Raw genomic sequence first — 16,319 nt, forward strand, 5'->3', positions numbered from 1 at the left:
GTGGGGAGCAGGAAACCCACCCCCTTGCTCTGTGTACTCGTAGGTGACGTCCATCTTCGTCGCTAATGCTACTGGGTTCTTTGAGAGTCCTCAGCAGGCTGTGTTTTATATTCTTCCCACAGACTTTAGCTGTGGAAGGGATGGCTCCTAATGACCTATGCCATCTTGGCCAGGCCTCTGTGCCCACATGGTAGTTTTACAGAAGAAAGAATCATGGGCTCCACCATGACCTGGACTGTACATTGTAGCGTGATTGCCAAAGACTGAATAGCTTATTAAAATGTGGGATATTCTTAACCAAATGTCAAGGACAACATTAAAAAAAATAAAAACCTCTGAGTCTAAGATTCATGTAATGTCCTCCTAGGTTCCAAAACTCAATTCTAGCCCCTTCCCCCAACACACAAACACACACACACACACACAACCCCAGGTACATTTTTAAATTTAAAATAGGAATTGTCATAATTAAGTGCTTCTGAAGGGAATTTTAAAATAGGAACTAAATAAAGTACCAAAATAGTAAAAAAAAAAAATTGTGTTACAGATATTTGAATAAATATGTGTACAGACAGAAAAATAATAATCCAGAGTCTGTAGTAACATTGTGAAATGCTCATTTTAAGTCAAAAGAATGGGATAGAAAATTGCATGACACCATTATTATGACTCTAAAAATAGGAGGAAAATAATATCTTAGAAAATAATCCGTGTAGAAGAGAGCAATGAGGTCAGAGAGAGCATGTGCACCCAGGAGAGCTTGGATAGTACAAGGAACGATTTCAAGCAAGCCATGGCATAGTGGCCTCCATTTGGTCCCATTGCTGGCATCCCTTTCCTCTTCCCTTCTCAACAGTCTTCCAGTAAAGTTTTGGAGACCTTATTAAGGTATATAATTTTATTGTACACATAGATTCTGAACTCAAGAAAACTGCAAAAAATTGAAACAGTATAAAGCTAAGATTATTTTATACAGAAAGTTATAAATGTTGGCTGTTTCTACCATTGGCAACAGGTTCACCAGTGTTTACTTTCTCTTTGATCAAGTCAGTTAGAAACCCAAGTAATCCAAAGATACTTGTTCGGGGCTGGGGATTTACTCAGCGGCAAAAGCGCTGGCCTGGCAAATGCAAGGTCGTGAGTTCGGTTCCCGGTACCGGAGAAAAACTAACCAAAGATACTTGTTAAATAGGGATACTAACAGGGTGAAATGATAGGAAGTGATTAAGGTATGGTGTGAATTTTTTCATAGATAGAAAGGTTTTCCTCCATAATAGGTATGAACTTACAGAAAATACTAATTTCTGTCATCATGATAGTATTATATAGATACCTCAGATGTTTGTATCTGTAATTCATATTTCTGTGGCTGACCAAACACCAATTATTATCACTTCCTTGATATATGAACCTTAAAGTTCTTATTATCCATTGTGACATTCAATATTCAAATGTTAACGTGAAAATGCATACAAGATAATAAATATAAACCTTAATTCTTCATTTAATGAATAGTAATGTATAACCGTTACATTTTTGTGACAGAACCAAGATCTTTTCTTTATGTATGGCTCCGCTGATTGGCATTCCACTTGTACAAACCTTCTGCAACACAATGTCTGTAACTTCTGGTTGCAATTACATTAAAGCACAATGTAAAATTAATCATTACTTATAAAGCAAACGAGGTAATGCAGAAACTTTCTAGGTCTTCTTATTTATTTCTCTTCTCCAAGTTGTTTCTAGTGATTCACACTATTTTGCATCTTTATAATGTGTTGAATTTAAGTTCTTGCACTCATTTCATCACTTTATGAAATACTTACATCACATTAGTGTATACATTAAAGTAACAGAAAAGAGTACAGGACAGTAGAAGCAATGCTATGCCTATAGTTCAGTTTTATGTGCACAAAGTATAAATAATTACAAGATAGAATATGATAAGTGAGTCTGTCCACTCCCTGGCAATTGGTAAGTCTGTTTACACAGGGAAGAGAGAGTTTTGATTAATTTGCTAGTGAAGTCTCTTCAGAGAACTTTTATTATGTCTTCAAGTATGTTACAGCCTAGGCTTCTAGCATTAGAACCACTCTGTTTCTTTACAGTGATACTGGATGTTACTGTACTAACTGTCTTGATTTTAAACTTTATATTTTAAAAGGAGATCTTATTTGAAAATTCTAGGATACATCATTATTATTATACTTCATGTATTGTCAATAGAATAATGGAAATCAGCCAAAGGTATTATTCATAACACCTTATTAAGTAGAGAGACATTTACAATGGGAATGACATATTGATTTATATGTAAAGGTAAAGCCAGTCTTAAAAAAATGTTTCTCATTATAGTAGATGAGCATGCCCCTTTGATATCCTATTCATTATGAACGTGTAGATAAATCCTTCTTTAATAGGTGTTCAGGTAAATGTTACCCTACCTCTATTCATATTACTGCTAACTCTAAATTATCATATGTTGAGTTACAGAGAACAAATAATGAAATGAATTATTTGGTAATGGTGCCTTTTATAGAGAAAACTGAGCTACAACAAAACTCCTGTTTTTAATCTCAACTAAACAACAGTGAGCATGTAAAAGGAGACTCAAAGAGGCCAATGACCCACATCTGATATTCAAACAAACCTTTGACATGAGATTTGAAAAATCTCATTTAATTAGGTCAATTGAGTAAAGCACGGCACTAATATGACCAAGCAAGGCGTTAGATCCCCATATGGGCCTTGTGGCTTTGCCCGTGTCTTCAGATTAAACCCCCAAAGCCCTTCAGCCATCTGGCAACGATAGTTAGGTCCAGTGAGAACCAAGAGCAAGGCTCCATGTGCTTCATCCCAAGCTCCTAAATAACCCTGTTCTCAGGCAGCCACCCATCAAAAGCAAACAAAGTCACAGCAAAAGATTATTGATGCATCTTATTTCAGTGACTACGACTTTTGTACATCATGACAAGAGCCAATATCCAAATGATATTTTTCCTTTTTATTCTGAAAACACAGGGAAAATGAGGAAGAAAAGCAACTAACAACCAAAACATGCGCTGCCTGCGTTTAAGACAGGTTATTCCTTGTTACTGTTCCCAAGTGCTTGAATTTAAATTCAGAATCTCCTTCTCAAACTTCTAGTTTTCTAGCATGTCCAAAACACTTGAGAAAAATTGTAACTGTGAGAATAACTACCACAAATAAGTCCTCATTTAAAATTGGAAGTGTGGAACATAAGAGCCTGTTGAATAAACCACAGAGAGAAAGAAAGAAAATCAAAATAAATGCAAGTAGAGAGAAGAAACTGTCTTCCATATCCCTCTAATACCACAAAAAATGAAAAAGATCTACCAATTACTGTTATTTTCTATTTCTATTATTTTCAATATTCTGTTACTAAATACAAGGCAAGTCTTGAAAATGCTCTGCATATATTAAAATGTTTAAAAAAAGTAAATGTGGAATAGTTGTTTCTAATATATAATAATAAATGCCATATTTTGTTATATTTTTGTGTATTAAATTTTTCAGACTATTTCAATGTAAATTAATTATAATTACGTTAATAATGATTTCTTTTGGTACATGTACTTCTCTGTGTCATCCTACTGTGAAAAACCTAATAAAAAATCACTCATGTTTTATTTAGGAAAGAGCTTTAATATGATAAAATAAAGAAATTTTAAAGAAAAATATTAAGAGAAATATAAAGAAGATATACATATATATGTATGTTACATATTTTATTAAATTTGGATGATTTCTTCAAAACTATAAAAAAGAGCAACATGTTTTTATTGGAGGGAAAGAAACAATAAAATTGCTCCCATATGTATCTTAAACCACACATCATTTTAGTCAAATAAAATTTTCTAAAAGTTAACTTCTTTTATGATTTTGGAAAATTTGCCTCAAAGGACTACATAGTATTTTTTGTTATTGCACAGTAGATTATACCACACGGAGTGCCTCAGATTTTCTCCGTTGTCTCAGTTTCTGTGTATCACAAGAGCAGAATGCTTAAAAACAGTGTCTTCCACTTGGGTTTACATGAAGCTGAAATAAAGATGGTGGCCATCTATGTTCTTCTTGGAGAGGTCTAGGAGGGGAAGATCCATGCCCAAACTCCCCCAGGTCACTAGCAGAATCCATTCCCTCGTGCGTCTAGTTCTCAGGTCCCTAACATTTTGCTGTCAGTCAAGTATGAGCTCAGCATCCGGAGGCTGCTCTCAGCTCTTTTTGACAGATAAAATTATGCTTATTTATCATCTATGATGTATTTTGAAGCATCTGTGTATTGTAGAATGATTAAATATAGCTAATTAGCAAACGCTTTACTTTACATAATTATCACATTTGCGGCAGGAACACTTAACATCTTGTCTGGGTACATTTTTCAAGAATAGGCTATATCACAACTTACCATGCAATACAATGGTTCCTTTGAATTCATTGCACTTAACTCTGATTATGTATCCTTTAGCCAACATCTCCTGCTTCACCACTCCCTTCTAACACATTCAGCCTCTAGTAATCACCATTCCACTCTCTACATCTATGAGATCAAAATTTTTTATCTGCATATGAGTAAAATCATGTAGTGTTTGTGTGTCTGTGCCTCGTTTTTTCACTTAACATAATGGCCTTCAGATTCATGCATGTTATTACAAATGAAAAGATTTAATTCCTTTTTATAGTTGGATAGTATTCTATTATACTATATTTTCTTTATCTCACTATATAGAAAAGTTAAACTGGATTTAAGATTTAAATATACATAAAACATTAAAATTAGTAGTAGAAAACAGAGAAAAAGTTCTATGACATTAATTAGTCTGACCAAGGGTCTTTTAGATATGGCCTCAACATAAACAAAAGCAAAAAAGAAACAAAGTAGATTTTACTTTGAACTCAAAAGCTTCTACGCAGCATAAGCAACAATCAACCAACTCAAGGGACAACGTACAAAATATAAGAAAACATTTCTAAGCAGTATACCTGATAAGGGATCAGTATCCAAAATATATAAAGAACTCAAACAACTCAAGTAAGAAATAATCAAATTTTAAATTGGAAAAAAAAAGTAACCTGAAGAAATATTTCTCAAAAGAAGACATGCAGATACCCATCAGGTATGTGAAAAGGAATGTTTAACCTCACTAATCCATAGGCAAAAGCAAACAAACAGAAGTATAATAAGCCATCACCTCACTATACTACAAATGGCTACTATCAAAAATGACATGTTGGTGAGGATGTGGAAGAATGAGAACCCTTACACATTGTTAAAAAAAAGTAATTAGTACAGTCATATTAGAAAACAATACGGATGTTCCTCAAAATGTAAATAAATAGAGTCACCATATAATGTAGCAATTCCAATATTAAAATCTGAATGTAAAGAAATAGTGGTACTCTCAATTTTATAGAAGCACATTTCATAATGCCCTGAACATGGAGTCAAGCTAAGTGCTTCCAGATCTTAAGGACATGCTCCCCTCCATCTTAGCAAGAGAGAACCTCCCTTGCACTGAATATATTGAGAGGTTTGAATCAATGTGATTTCTTTTGCAAACAGTTTGGGAAAATAATTTCCCTACTTTTAAAAAGCAAATGTGATTAGGCTAGACCCACCAAAAAGAGCCTACTTTCTTAAAGTCAACCTTAACTATACAATATAGAATAATTATGAGAGTGTTAGTTCATCAGATTCCCAGGTGCTGCCCATGCACAAAGAGGAAGGGATTATGCAAGGGTGGTGGTCATTTGGGAAATGTCCTAGAATTCTGCCTACCACGGTGTACAAAAATTAAAGAAGCATAGGGACCCTTCCTAGTAGACCGGCATGCTGATTTTAAAATGAAAGAAATGGAAGAAAGTAACAACTTGGGATAGGATTTGGAATACTGACTGACTTAAAGCATAAACTTTTTTTCTTCCACATTTTTATTAGTTCGTGTTGGTTATATAGATTAATGGGTCTCATTTTGGCAGATTTGTACATGAACATAACATGCTTTAGTCATCCCCTTCATCACCTCTCTTGCATGATTTTCCCCACTGGTTTTATGTTTTTGACACCTTTTCCATTCATATCATATTCCTCTCCTATAACCCAGTCTTACAATCCTTTAAACTCCATGTTTTAAGAAATATGTAAAATATTCCTTTCACTTTGAAAAGGTATGGATTTGCATAAGTATTCTATATAGAATGCTTCCATTGGATTTTTAGCTTTCTTTCTTTAGTGGTAATTCTTTATAGCTATGCATGGAGTCACACAACCCAGAGGTCAACAGTTAGTTCTCAAGTCAGAAAAGGAGGGGGAGGAAAAGAAGGAGGGTCTGTTTATTACAAGATGACTCATATTCCTTTCAACTGCCTTAAATCTGTTTTCTTAAGTTCCACAGAATCCTATTTTTAATATTTTATTAGAATTAATAGACTAAGATGCGTATAGTGTGATTCAATTACTTGGTAACATGAAACTACTGAGTTACATTGATTAAAGCTTGATAATCTGATTATAATGCTTGTATACTATTTTGAACAATCTATTGAGTACAACGAACTATATAACTTTTATTCTTTATTCATGTGATTTCTACTTTATAACCCTCAAAAATTGCTCAGGGACAATAAGTCCCTACCCACAATACTACCTAAATCATGACATCCTTGCACAAATATTTTTGGCAGCTGCCATTCCCTAAAAGATGAAATCTAAACTCTAGTTTGGCACTAACTTCACTCCTGCCTTCTTTTCCAACTTCATCTGTACTAAAACCTATACTTCAGCTACTCTCTACACCAGCCCGTGAACATGTGCTGGATGAAATAATTTGTCCTCTGCTACAAGCATGCATAATTGTTCTATGGACACTATGAAGCTGCATGGTTACAGCATTACATTGAAACTGTGACAGTTAATTAAAGAGGGACCCCTTGAAGTGCAGGAGTGAGTGTTTCAGCTGAAGTGTAAACTCTTTACTGCAATGTTCTATATGTGGCAGATTAGAGTGATAGGTGTAAGCACACACCAGTATATGCACAGCCTAGGGAGAATATCAGATGATTTATGGAAGTAAAGAAGAGTATAATGAAAGATTTAAAAATGTATATCTGTCTTACATGTTTTTGTTTTTAATATACTTTGTAATGTGTTAAATATTGGTACAGTGGCACATACATGCAGTTTTCAATATTGGGGGCATGTTTATATTGTTAAAGCAACTGTGGATCCATGTGAAATAGTGTCTTATGCCCAGACGTGTGCTTTTTAAAAATTTGTCTTAGGTTAAATCATAACTGCCACGTGTATATAAAAAACAAGTTAATACTATAGGACTACTGGGAGGATTACAGGTGACATTTTGCTTAAACTGATTAGGCCAATCATTAATCTACAGTGAGAACTTGATAAATATTAAACACTAATATAATTATCAATTGAATCATATTCAAGACTTGCAGTTGCCTAAAGAAGATGTAATAACATGGAAGAGCTCTAAATGGGAGACAGAGTCACAAGTTTCTGATCCCTAAAACAGTGCCCACACTGTGCACCATTGTTTGGGACTGCATAATGGTGGAAGGGCTGTGTAGAACAATACTATCGTTCCCTCAGAATTAAAATTAGAACTGCCGTAGGATTCATCAGTGATTACTTCTGAGTATACAACCCAAAGAAACTAAAAGTGGAGTCTACAAGAAATATTTACACATCCACGTTCATGTTCATAGCAGCATTATTCACAAAAACCAAGAAGTAGAAGCAACACAAATGTTCATCAGCATAGAAGTGCATAAACAAAACATCGTATATACCTACAAGGGAATATTATTGAACCTTAAAAAGGAAGTAAATCTTGTCATATACCACAACATGGATGACTCCTGACATTAAGCTAAGTAAAATTAGTTACAAAAAAAAATACTTTATGAAGTAGAATGGTGGTAGTCCAGGAGGGAGAAAGAAGGGGAATTTGCTATTTAATGATTATAGAGTTTCAGTTTTGCAAGATGAAAATGTGCTGGAGATATATTTCACCAAAAAAAATCTTAACACTATTTAACTTTACAATTAAACAGTTGAAATGGTAAATTCTATGTTCTGTGCCTTTTGCTGAAGCAAAACAGACAGGTGGGTGGACGATTGGAAAAAGAGATGAATATAGAGACACAGATATAAATAAAATGAAAAGGGTCTTATGGGCTGATAAATAAGAATGTTCAATCATGTCATTTCAGACTGGAAGAAGATTTTTATTCTGGTAATACTAATCACCAACAATAAATACATCACACAGTATGTCAGGCATTGAAAATTAGATCCCTTTCTTCCAAATAATTTTAGGAACAATTACCAAATGATTGAGCAACTGGTATGGTATGGTATAGTATAGTATGGTATGGTATGGTATGGTATGGTATGGTATGGTATGGTATGGAATGGTATGGTATGGTATGGTATGGTATGTTAATGGTATGGTATGGTATGGCATGGTATGGTATGGTATGAAACTGATGGCTTTAGGAGAGAGTAGAATCAACAATACTGTACCAAGCACTGACTTTAGGGAGGAGGAAACTGATAGAGATCAGCTCTGTTACACACATTTTTGGTATGAGTGAGCAAATTTGTTATCTATGGAGAAAGGATACTAAAAAAGTGATGCCAGCTTGGAGGACCTAGGATATGGGGCTGGAGAGAGAAAAAAATCCCTTTTCTATATTCAGTTTGAGGTGTTTTGAGATGTCTCGGTAGAAATATCCAGCAAAAACATTCAAAATTCTGACATGGCCTCAGAAGATTCACATTAAGTTGACCAAAACATAGACATGAGTGAAGCCATGGACATGAGTCCAGTTACTAGGAAGGAAAAAAGGGTAAGGAAACAACTCAAATATAACTTAGTGAAATTATTTAATTGCAAGAATTAAGAAGTAATTATGAAATTAGTTAAAGAGGATTTGTCTTAGAATTTTACAGAGCATAATCAGTATCTACCATGTTCTGAATGAAAGAGTAAATGAAATAATATGTAACTGGTTAAATTTGTCATTCATTGCGCAAAAATCTCAAGGAATAGATCTTATGAACCACTCTTAAGGGAAAAAAATGTTGATCAGGAATTAGAGGTAGTCAACTAAGACAAATTAGAGGTTAAAATAAAAGCATATAAATATGAACAAAAAGAAACCAACCATACGGGCCATATTATCTACTTTAAAATAAATATAAACATATGAACATAATTATACAATAGAAATAATAAAACATGTAATATATAATAATTACAATGCAATAAATGAAATATAATATGAATCAAGAGCTAAATAACAAGAAATGGTTGGAAGCAAAATTTTTTTGTTTATTATTGGAGAAAACCAATGATAATGTCTAAAGTTAAAATCTGCATAAAAAAACAAAATTTAAACTTCTTAGTTTTTAATCTTTTCTATTACCTTTTATGTATTATCAATTCATTGAATTTCATTTATTTTGTTATATTTTGGTAAAATTCTATTTTATTATTCTTATTTTACATATGATTTTCATTACAGTTTTGAGAAATTATTTGTTTATATATAGCTGTCAATCATATCTAAGCTTCTTTTACTAAAGATATATAGATAGATAGATAGATAGATAGATAGATAGATAGATAGATGGTGAGAGAGTAAAATAATGCTCATAACTAGCTGAAGTAGTTATACCTGGATGAGAAATTTAGCATATTTTAATTTAAGTCCACTTCAATTAGATTTTTTTCACATAGACTTTTTTAAATGATGAGCATGATCATTTTTACAAAATCAAAATAACTTTATTTTTCTAAAATGGAATAGGCAAAAATATCTGAACAATACATATGTGTGCATGCACCTACATACATATGTATCTTGCATTTTAATTCTATGTTGCAGTGTGAGTCTCAGTCATATTATGTACTTTAAAATAAATATAAATATATGAACATAATTATACCATATAAATAATAAAACATATAGTACATAATAATTATAATGTAATAAATGAAATAGAATATGAACCAAGAGCTAAATAATATATATAATTATATATGATATATATAATATATATAATTATATATGATATATATATAATTATATCCTGCTATTCCTATTTTGTGAATAATAGTTTTTAAAACTTCTGTCTTTCAACACTGACCATGTCCCAGGCATTTGCTACTTATATCACATGCTTTCCCATATACAGACATAAATATCACTGTATTATTTTATAAATATTAGTGTATATAGTATATAGTATTATAGATTATCATGCAACACTATTTAGGCAAGTTTCATTAGTGACATTTTACTACAGGTAAACAGCATCTTTAGCTAAGAAACTTTACCTAGCTCATAGCTCCAGTTAAATATCAGTGCCAGAATTTAAATCTTGCTATAAAGTCTATACTCTGCTCACAATAGCATGTTTCTTGTTATGTATTGTTTCCACTAATTGACATTATATTTCCATTAATTTATATTTATTTTATATTGTCATCCAAATATTATGAAAATGTATATAATGTAACACATGCTAGATTCACCTTGAGCTTTCCTAGCTAGACAATATATAAGAGCTTCTAGATAAATGTCTTAACATGATCCTGACACTGAATTGAAACTCATGCAAATTCTGTTGCCTTATTATTGCATTTGCTTTCTCAATTTACCTCCAATCCATGGAGTAAGTCTAGAGAGTAAAATCCTGAAGAGCAGAATCCTAGCTGGCCCCAGAAGTTTATAGATGGAAAATAGGCACATGCTGAATCTCTCTCCTCACCTTCCATTGTGGTTACTACTAAGACAAGGAGGAACCACCAATGGACAAATGAACAACTCTTTTCCTAGGAAATAAGTATGGGGTAGTTTCCGTATACTAACAAGGTATAACTTCTTCCTTATATTCAGTGGAGTTATTGTTATATCTCCTGTCCTTTAATACTCACACCACAGTTCCCTTTAAAGTAAAGGTACCCAGTGTTTTCTGAGAGCAGACATAGACACTGTGCAAGGGAGTGTCATAGATGATTGATTCTTCACAACTCCACAAGCAATCCCTAAAGTCAGCTGATAAACCACATTGCTGGTTTCCTTCTTGGGACTTGTTTGACCCAAAAATCTCATGCTATACTGTCTCCCACAATACTTGGCTATTGGCAGCAATGACCATGGTGAAAGTGTAGATTGGCAAAACATGCTTGTATTCCAGTGACCAAGATTACGGTTTTCCCTGTTACATAGAGGTAAAGTCTCCTAATAGATTTCTGTAACAGTTCCTCCTCTTTGATTTCAGAAGCACTAGATCAAGGCCTAGTATATAGAATGTGTGCCTGAGGCATAGAGTTAGAAGAGGTGGAAATGTGTACAGATTCCTCATGAAGTATCTTTCCTTTCATTCTGATGGAGCACAAAGGATTTATAACCAAAACCATAGTTGGAGAACTAACAAAAACTGTAACTGTTTATGAACCAATCATGAATATTCATTCTAATCACTGCATAGTAATCAATTAGTAATATGCATAGCAAGAACAATATGAACTCTGAGGTTACAGACTGCAAAACTGAATAAATCATTTTAAAATGACCAAACTAAAGGTAATGTATATTCCTTTCTGCATGAAAATTCATTTTTGTTTCATAATAGAGAAAATGTAACAAAAAATGCACAAAAACAAAATTTAGGCCTTAGTGTCTATTCCTACATATATGGGTCAAGAAAAAAATGTTACTCACATTATTTGATTTTACAATTTCAATATTCAGTACTTTGCTTAAGACTGAAATACTGTAACACAAGCTTACCAAACTTCTTCTTAGTGTTTTAAACAATGCAATTTTAAAAATGTAAGACAATGCATTAATCATGTTATTAAGAAAAATGTATAATGAATTTTCTATTTTTTAATTTGCATAGGATTAAGTGATAGAATGTGTCTTGCTAATTTAGATCCTAAGTATGATGTTTTAACTAATTATTGCCAAAATAATCTTCATATCAAAGGCTTCTACAACCAAACTCAACTACAATTATCAAAGGAATAAAATAGAATAACCTTCCTTATGCTTATTTAAAATTATCATTGATTGGAAGTTTGTTGTAATCAGAGTTGGACATTTGCTGTCCTTTTCAGATCTGTTTTCAGTTACTCATCATTTTATTCTTCTACATTTCTAACACTTTTAGTAAAAAAAATAAAAATAATAGTGACAGTATGGAAAAAAACAGATGGGATGCTCAAGAAACTACAAGTGTGGGTCCCTCTCCAGACCTAAAATGGCTGAGTTGCAGGATAATGTTGCCTGGTGACCAAATAGTATCTCCTCGGCCACACAGCAATCTAAACATCAGAGACAGATAGGTCCCCTTAGCTTCAGACCTAGCCAGGATAAATATTAAAGGGCATATTTATCTTTGCCAGTGGTCAACGGTTCTGATTTTAAGTCAGTTGTCATGTGTTTAATTTTATCATCAGTTAAGTTTAAGGTTGAGGGAGAAAAGGATCTGCAAAGCCATATCTATTCTTTTGGGAAAATAAGAGGCAGAACCAAGCTTCTTTAACTGTGAAACTGATAGTCTTATTACAAATAAGCCTATGGGGTACGTCTACTCTGTTCTTGTATAACCTCCCAGTTGCTATCTGTCTCCCTTTCTTTCATTAAACTAAAGTAGTTAATTAGCCCAGGCCTGTCCTCTCCCCTTTCTCTTTCCCTTTTCACAGAAGTAATGATGGCTAATTATCAGCAGCAGTGGATCACTGCAACATCAGGAGCACAGCATCTCCCACTGACAACAAAACCAGCTACAAGGAACCCTGGAACCTCACGGAGCCTAGAATGATTCTTACACTACTTGAAAACACCATTCAAATGCAGTACTTCATTTCAACAAATATACACTATTGATTTAAAAGAAAACACATTTTTTGTCTTCTTGGTAATTGCACTCCCACTATTGTGAAGAAAAATCAACATGTTTTAAGGGAGCAATAATTTGAGATGGAAAGAAATGATAAAAGGATATTTTATTTATTTTTTAACTCATTGAAATGATGATTGGCTGTCTCTCAGAGAAGGTGGAGCCTATAATTCTATGTCAGGAGCACTAGAAAAATTTTATAAAGAGCAAAAGAAGAGTTCATGAATTAAAAACCTCTTCAATGTTTCAAAACAGGTTTGAATGAAAAGCAGAGCTCTTAAATATTACATGAAAATCATTATCTAAGAATATCACCTGACAGAGTACGTCTTCTCCTATAAATATATGGAATCCTTACTGAAGAGAGAAACACGTGCTAGTGTATTATTACTCCTGGAGTTGTCACTCCATAGTACAAGTCTAAGCAATCCTTTAACAACTCTGCATTAATTTTTGACTGAAAATATCAATACTAGAGCATATGAATGATGGCTTGAATGACTGGTATCCGTGATTACCTTAGTGCCTCAAAAACGATTACAAAATTCGTGTTACTTAGATTTTTAACCATTATTTGTGCAGGACACATATATTAACATATAAGTTATGTAGCCATATCGGTACAAATATAAAGTCACTATACGCCAGTAAAACTGACAATTTAACAAAGGGACATAAGTTTAACATAAAAACAATAAAAACCAAATTTCTACTTAACAACATTTCAATATACATATACACATATATATTTCTTAATATATATCTTAAGTAAATTAATTATAAATGATTATTCATCCAAACAGAATTCTAAGTTGCTTTGTCTATAAATAAATTATTTTATCAAGTTCTTAATGTTACTCTCAGCGCCAATGAATCAAAGCAATTCATTCTCTACAGCAGACTTCTGGCTCGAGCAGCTGTAAATAAACCTCAGGTCTAATTCATGCCAGTCTAGTCCTCATCATTTAGCAAAGCAAGACAATAATCTCACCATTGTCTTTAGCAGTTCCACATGTTAAAGGAGAAGACTACATTTATAAACCTACCTCCTAGATAGCTTCCAACAACAGTACATTAAAAATAAAACAACTTTCATGTGTTTCCATTTCACCTTTATTTCCTTTTCCCATCTTCGGTGTAAATTCCAGAAGAACGCACGTCCTTCAAACACTACTCCTAATTGATCTTAGGGAAATCGTAAGCTGCTTTCCCAGCCCGTCCTCCAAATATTGCTCTGAAAAGCCTTTCGTGCACATATTTCCAATGTATTATACCTCCGGTGAAGATAGAGGTAGCACAGCTTTCAAGACACCTCCTTCCTAGCATGCTCCAGGAACACTGCACAGGGAAACCGTGCCAGTAAGGGAGGGGAGGCAGGAGCCAAAGCTCCAGAAATCTCAGAGAGGCAGAGATACAAAGGGTGCCAGATCGCCTCCCAAGCCTTACTCCGGAGGAGTACCCACCGCGGCAAGAGGCTGAAAGGTCTCTTGCATCTGATCTGCGGTCCTACTTGTAGCCCTCAGATACCATCTTCTTTACCACCTTGGTAAAGGCTGCAGCTCCCCGGCCCCACGGGCATCTGCGTGTGAGGCTGAGGTGCCCTGGGCTCTCATCGCCAGGACCAGCTTCGTGGCCAAGAGCCTAGAGCCACCCCGGAAAGAAGAACAAGTACACACAGCATCCGATCGCGCCCAAACCCATCTCCCTTTGTTGTTCATCATCTAGTTGCTGCTTTATTTGAGCAACGGGCCAGTGCGGAAGGGAATGGGGGGTGGGGGAGGCGGGGAAGATGAATCTACAGGACCTTATCTACCATCTAAACAGTCCTGGCGACATCTCGGGGAGTGATCCGGGCAGTCTGGCCGCCCCGCGTCTCCCCGGCGGCGGTCTAACAATAAAACCTGATAAGTGTCCTGGGGGGAAACCCCATAGGCACCACTATCGCCACATGAAGGCTTTGTGCCAATGAGCACACACCGTAGACTATCGATCAAGATCGTCCTTTAGCAGACTGGGTGGCCGGGCTTGCAGCCTGGCCTGCGATGCGCGGTGGCAGCGTTGGGACACGCGCCAGGCGCCCAGCGAGGGACATGGGACAATGGCCCAGCCCGAGGACGCCGCCCGACCCGGGAAGGAAGCGGCGGCAGCGGTCCGGTCCGGCTCCGGAGGTGTGCTGCCGCTTTAAAATAAAGGACCACAAAGACTGCTGGTGGGGAAATCGCGTCTGGCTGAGGCGAGTGGGGACGACTTGGGGAGGGGGTTGAGGAGGGTGGGGGCACACGAGCCAACGGTGGCTCACGGCTCCCCCTCGCTCCCCCCTCTCTCCGCCCTCCCCGCCAGGCTGCTCAGGCAGACAAATAACAGAGGAAGGCGAGTCACTCACCGTGGTCTTGACGGGCACGTAGAGCACTTGCTTGGCGCCGCCGCCTCCCCCGCGGACCTCGTCCGGCTGGCCCAGCTGGAAGCCCTTCGATTTGACCCAGAATTTAAATTTGGCGTTGTCGGTGGAGCTCGACTCGGATCCGTTGAGGAGCTGGACGATCCGCTCGTATTTTTTACGGGTCACCGTCTTGGTCTTGCCTGAGTCCCCGTAAGTCCTGAGGCACCAGTCCTGGAACTGGCGGTACATGTCGCGCTCGCTCTCCATGTTCCTGCGCCCGGCCGCCCGCCGGATGCTCCCAGCGCACTTCGCACCTGTTCACCCTGGGCTCATGAAAAATGCAGCCCGGGCCACGATGTGGGGACGCGAGGTCCCGGCCGCCGCGGGAGCCTGCCTCGGGTCGGGTGGGGTGGGGTGGGTGGGGGAGGAACGGGGCGAGGGGAGGAGGGTCCGGTTGGGCACCAGCAATCAATGCCCTGTACTACCAAGTCTGGTTCATTCGTAATTGCAACGGATGTCTCAGCCGCTGTTCTCGTCCTCCTAGGGATCGGTCTCTTTAATATTGTGTGACCAGGACCATCCCAACAGCATCTGGCCCGGAGGAGCAAGGGTTTGAATAATTAAAATCCCATTCCTTGGTTTATTAAAAATCCCAATATTGACTCGGGGTGGTCCCTGGAGTGTCGGCCCCGGGCTGCGTCCCGGGCAGGGCAGGTGGAGCGCAGCGCCGCCGCCCCGCGCGCGCCCCACGAGCGTCCCCAGCCCAGGCCCGCGGGCCAGGAGCGAGGGCTGCGCCTCTCCCGAAAGCCGCGGCCCGGCTGGGCGCCTGCGATCCCCAGAGGGCACACGAGTCCCCCGGCTCTCCTCCCCTGGGGTCCTGCTCCTCTTCGGCCTCCTCTGCGACAGGCGTGGAGGGACTACAGAGAGAGAAAGTTCTTACCTGACATGTTTGTAAGCCTATCAAATCCTGTTTTACAG

General features: G+C 36.8%; 1 protein-coding gene across 2 annotated transcripts in view; it reads right to left on the bottom strand.

Moving 5' to 3' along the window:
• The window catches only part of Nol4 (nucleolar protein 4), a 325,024-nt gene extending 309,407 nt beyond the window's left edge, over positions 1-15,617 (bottom strand). For both annotated transcript variants that reach the window (XM_005372768.2, XM_005372767.2), the window contains exon 1: positions 15,345-15,617. In XM_005372768.2, the coding sequence (XP_005372825.1) occupies positions 15,345-15,608 (264 nt within the window). In that variant the 5' untranslated portion in view covers positions 15,609-15,617. The remainder of the gene's footprint in view (positions 1-15,344) is intronic.
• Between the last annotated feature and the right edge of the window lie 702 nt (positions 15,618-16,319).

This window comes from Chinchilla lanigera, unplaced genomic scaffold (genome assembly GCF_000276665.1).
Source record: "Chinchilla lanigera isolate Chin_1 unplaced genomic scaffold, ChiLan1.0 scaffold00001, whole genome shotgun sequence".
Classification (NCBI taxonomy): Eukaryota; Metazoa; Chordata; class Mammalia; order Rodentia; family Chinchillidae; genus Chinchilla; species Chinchilla lanigera.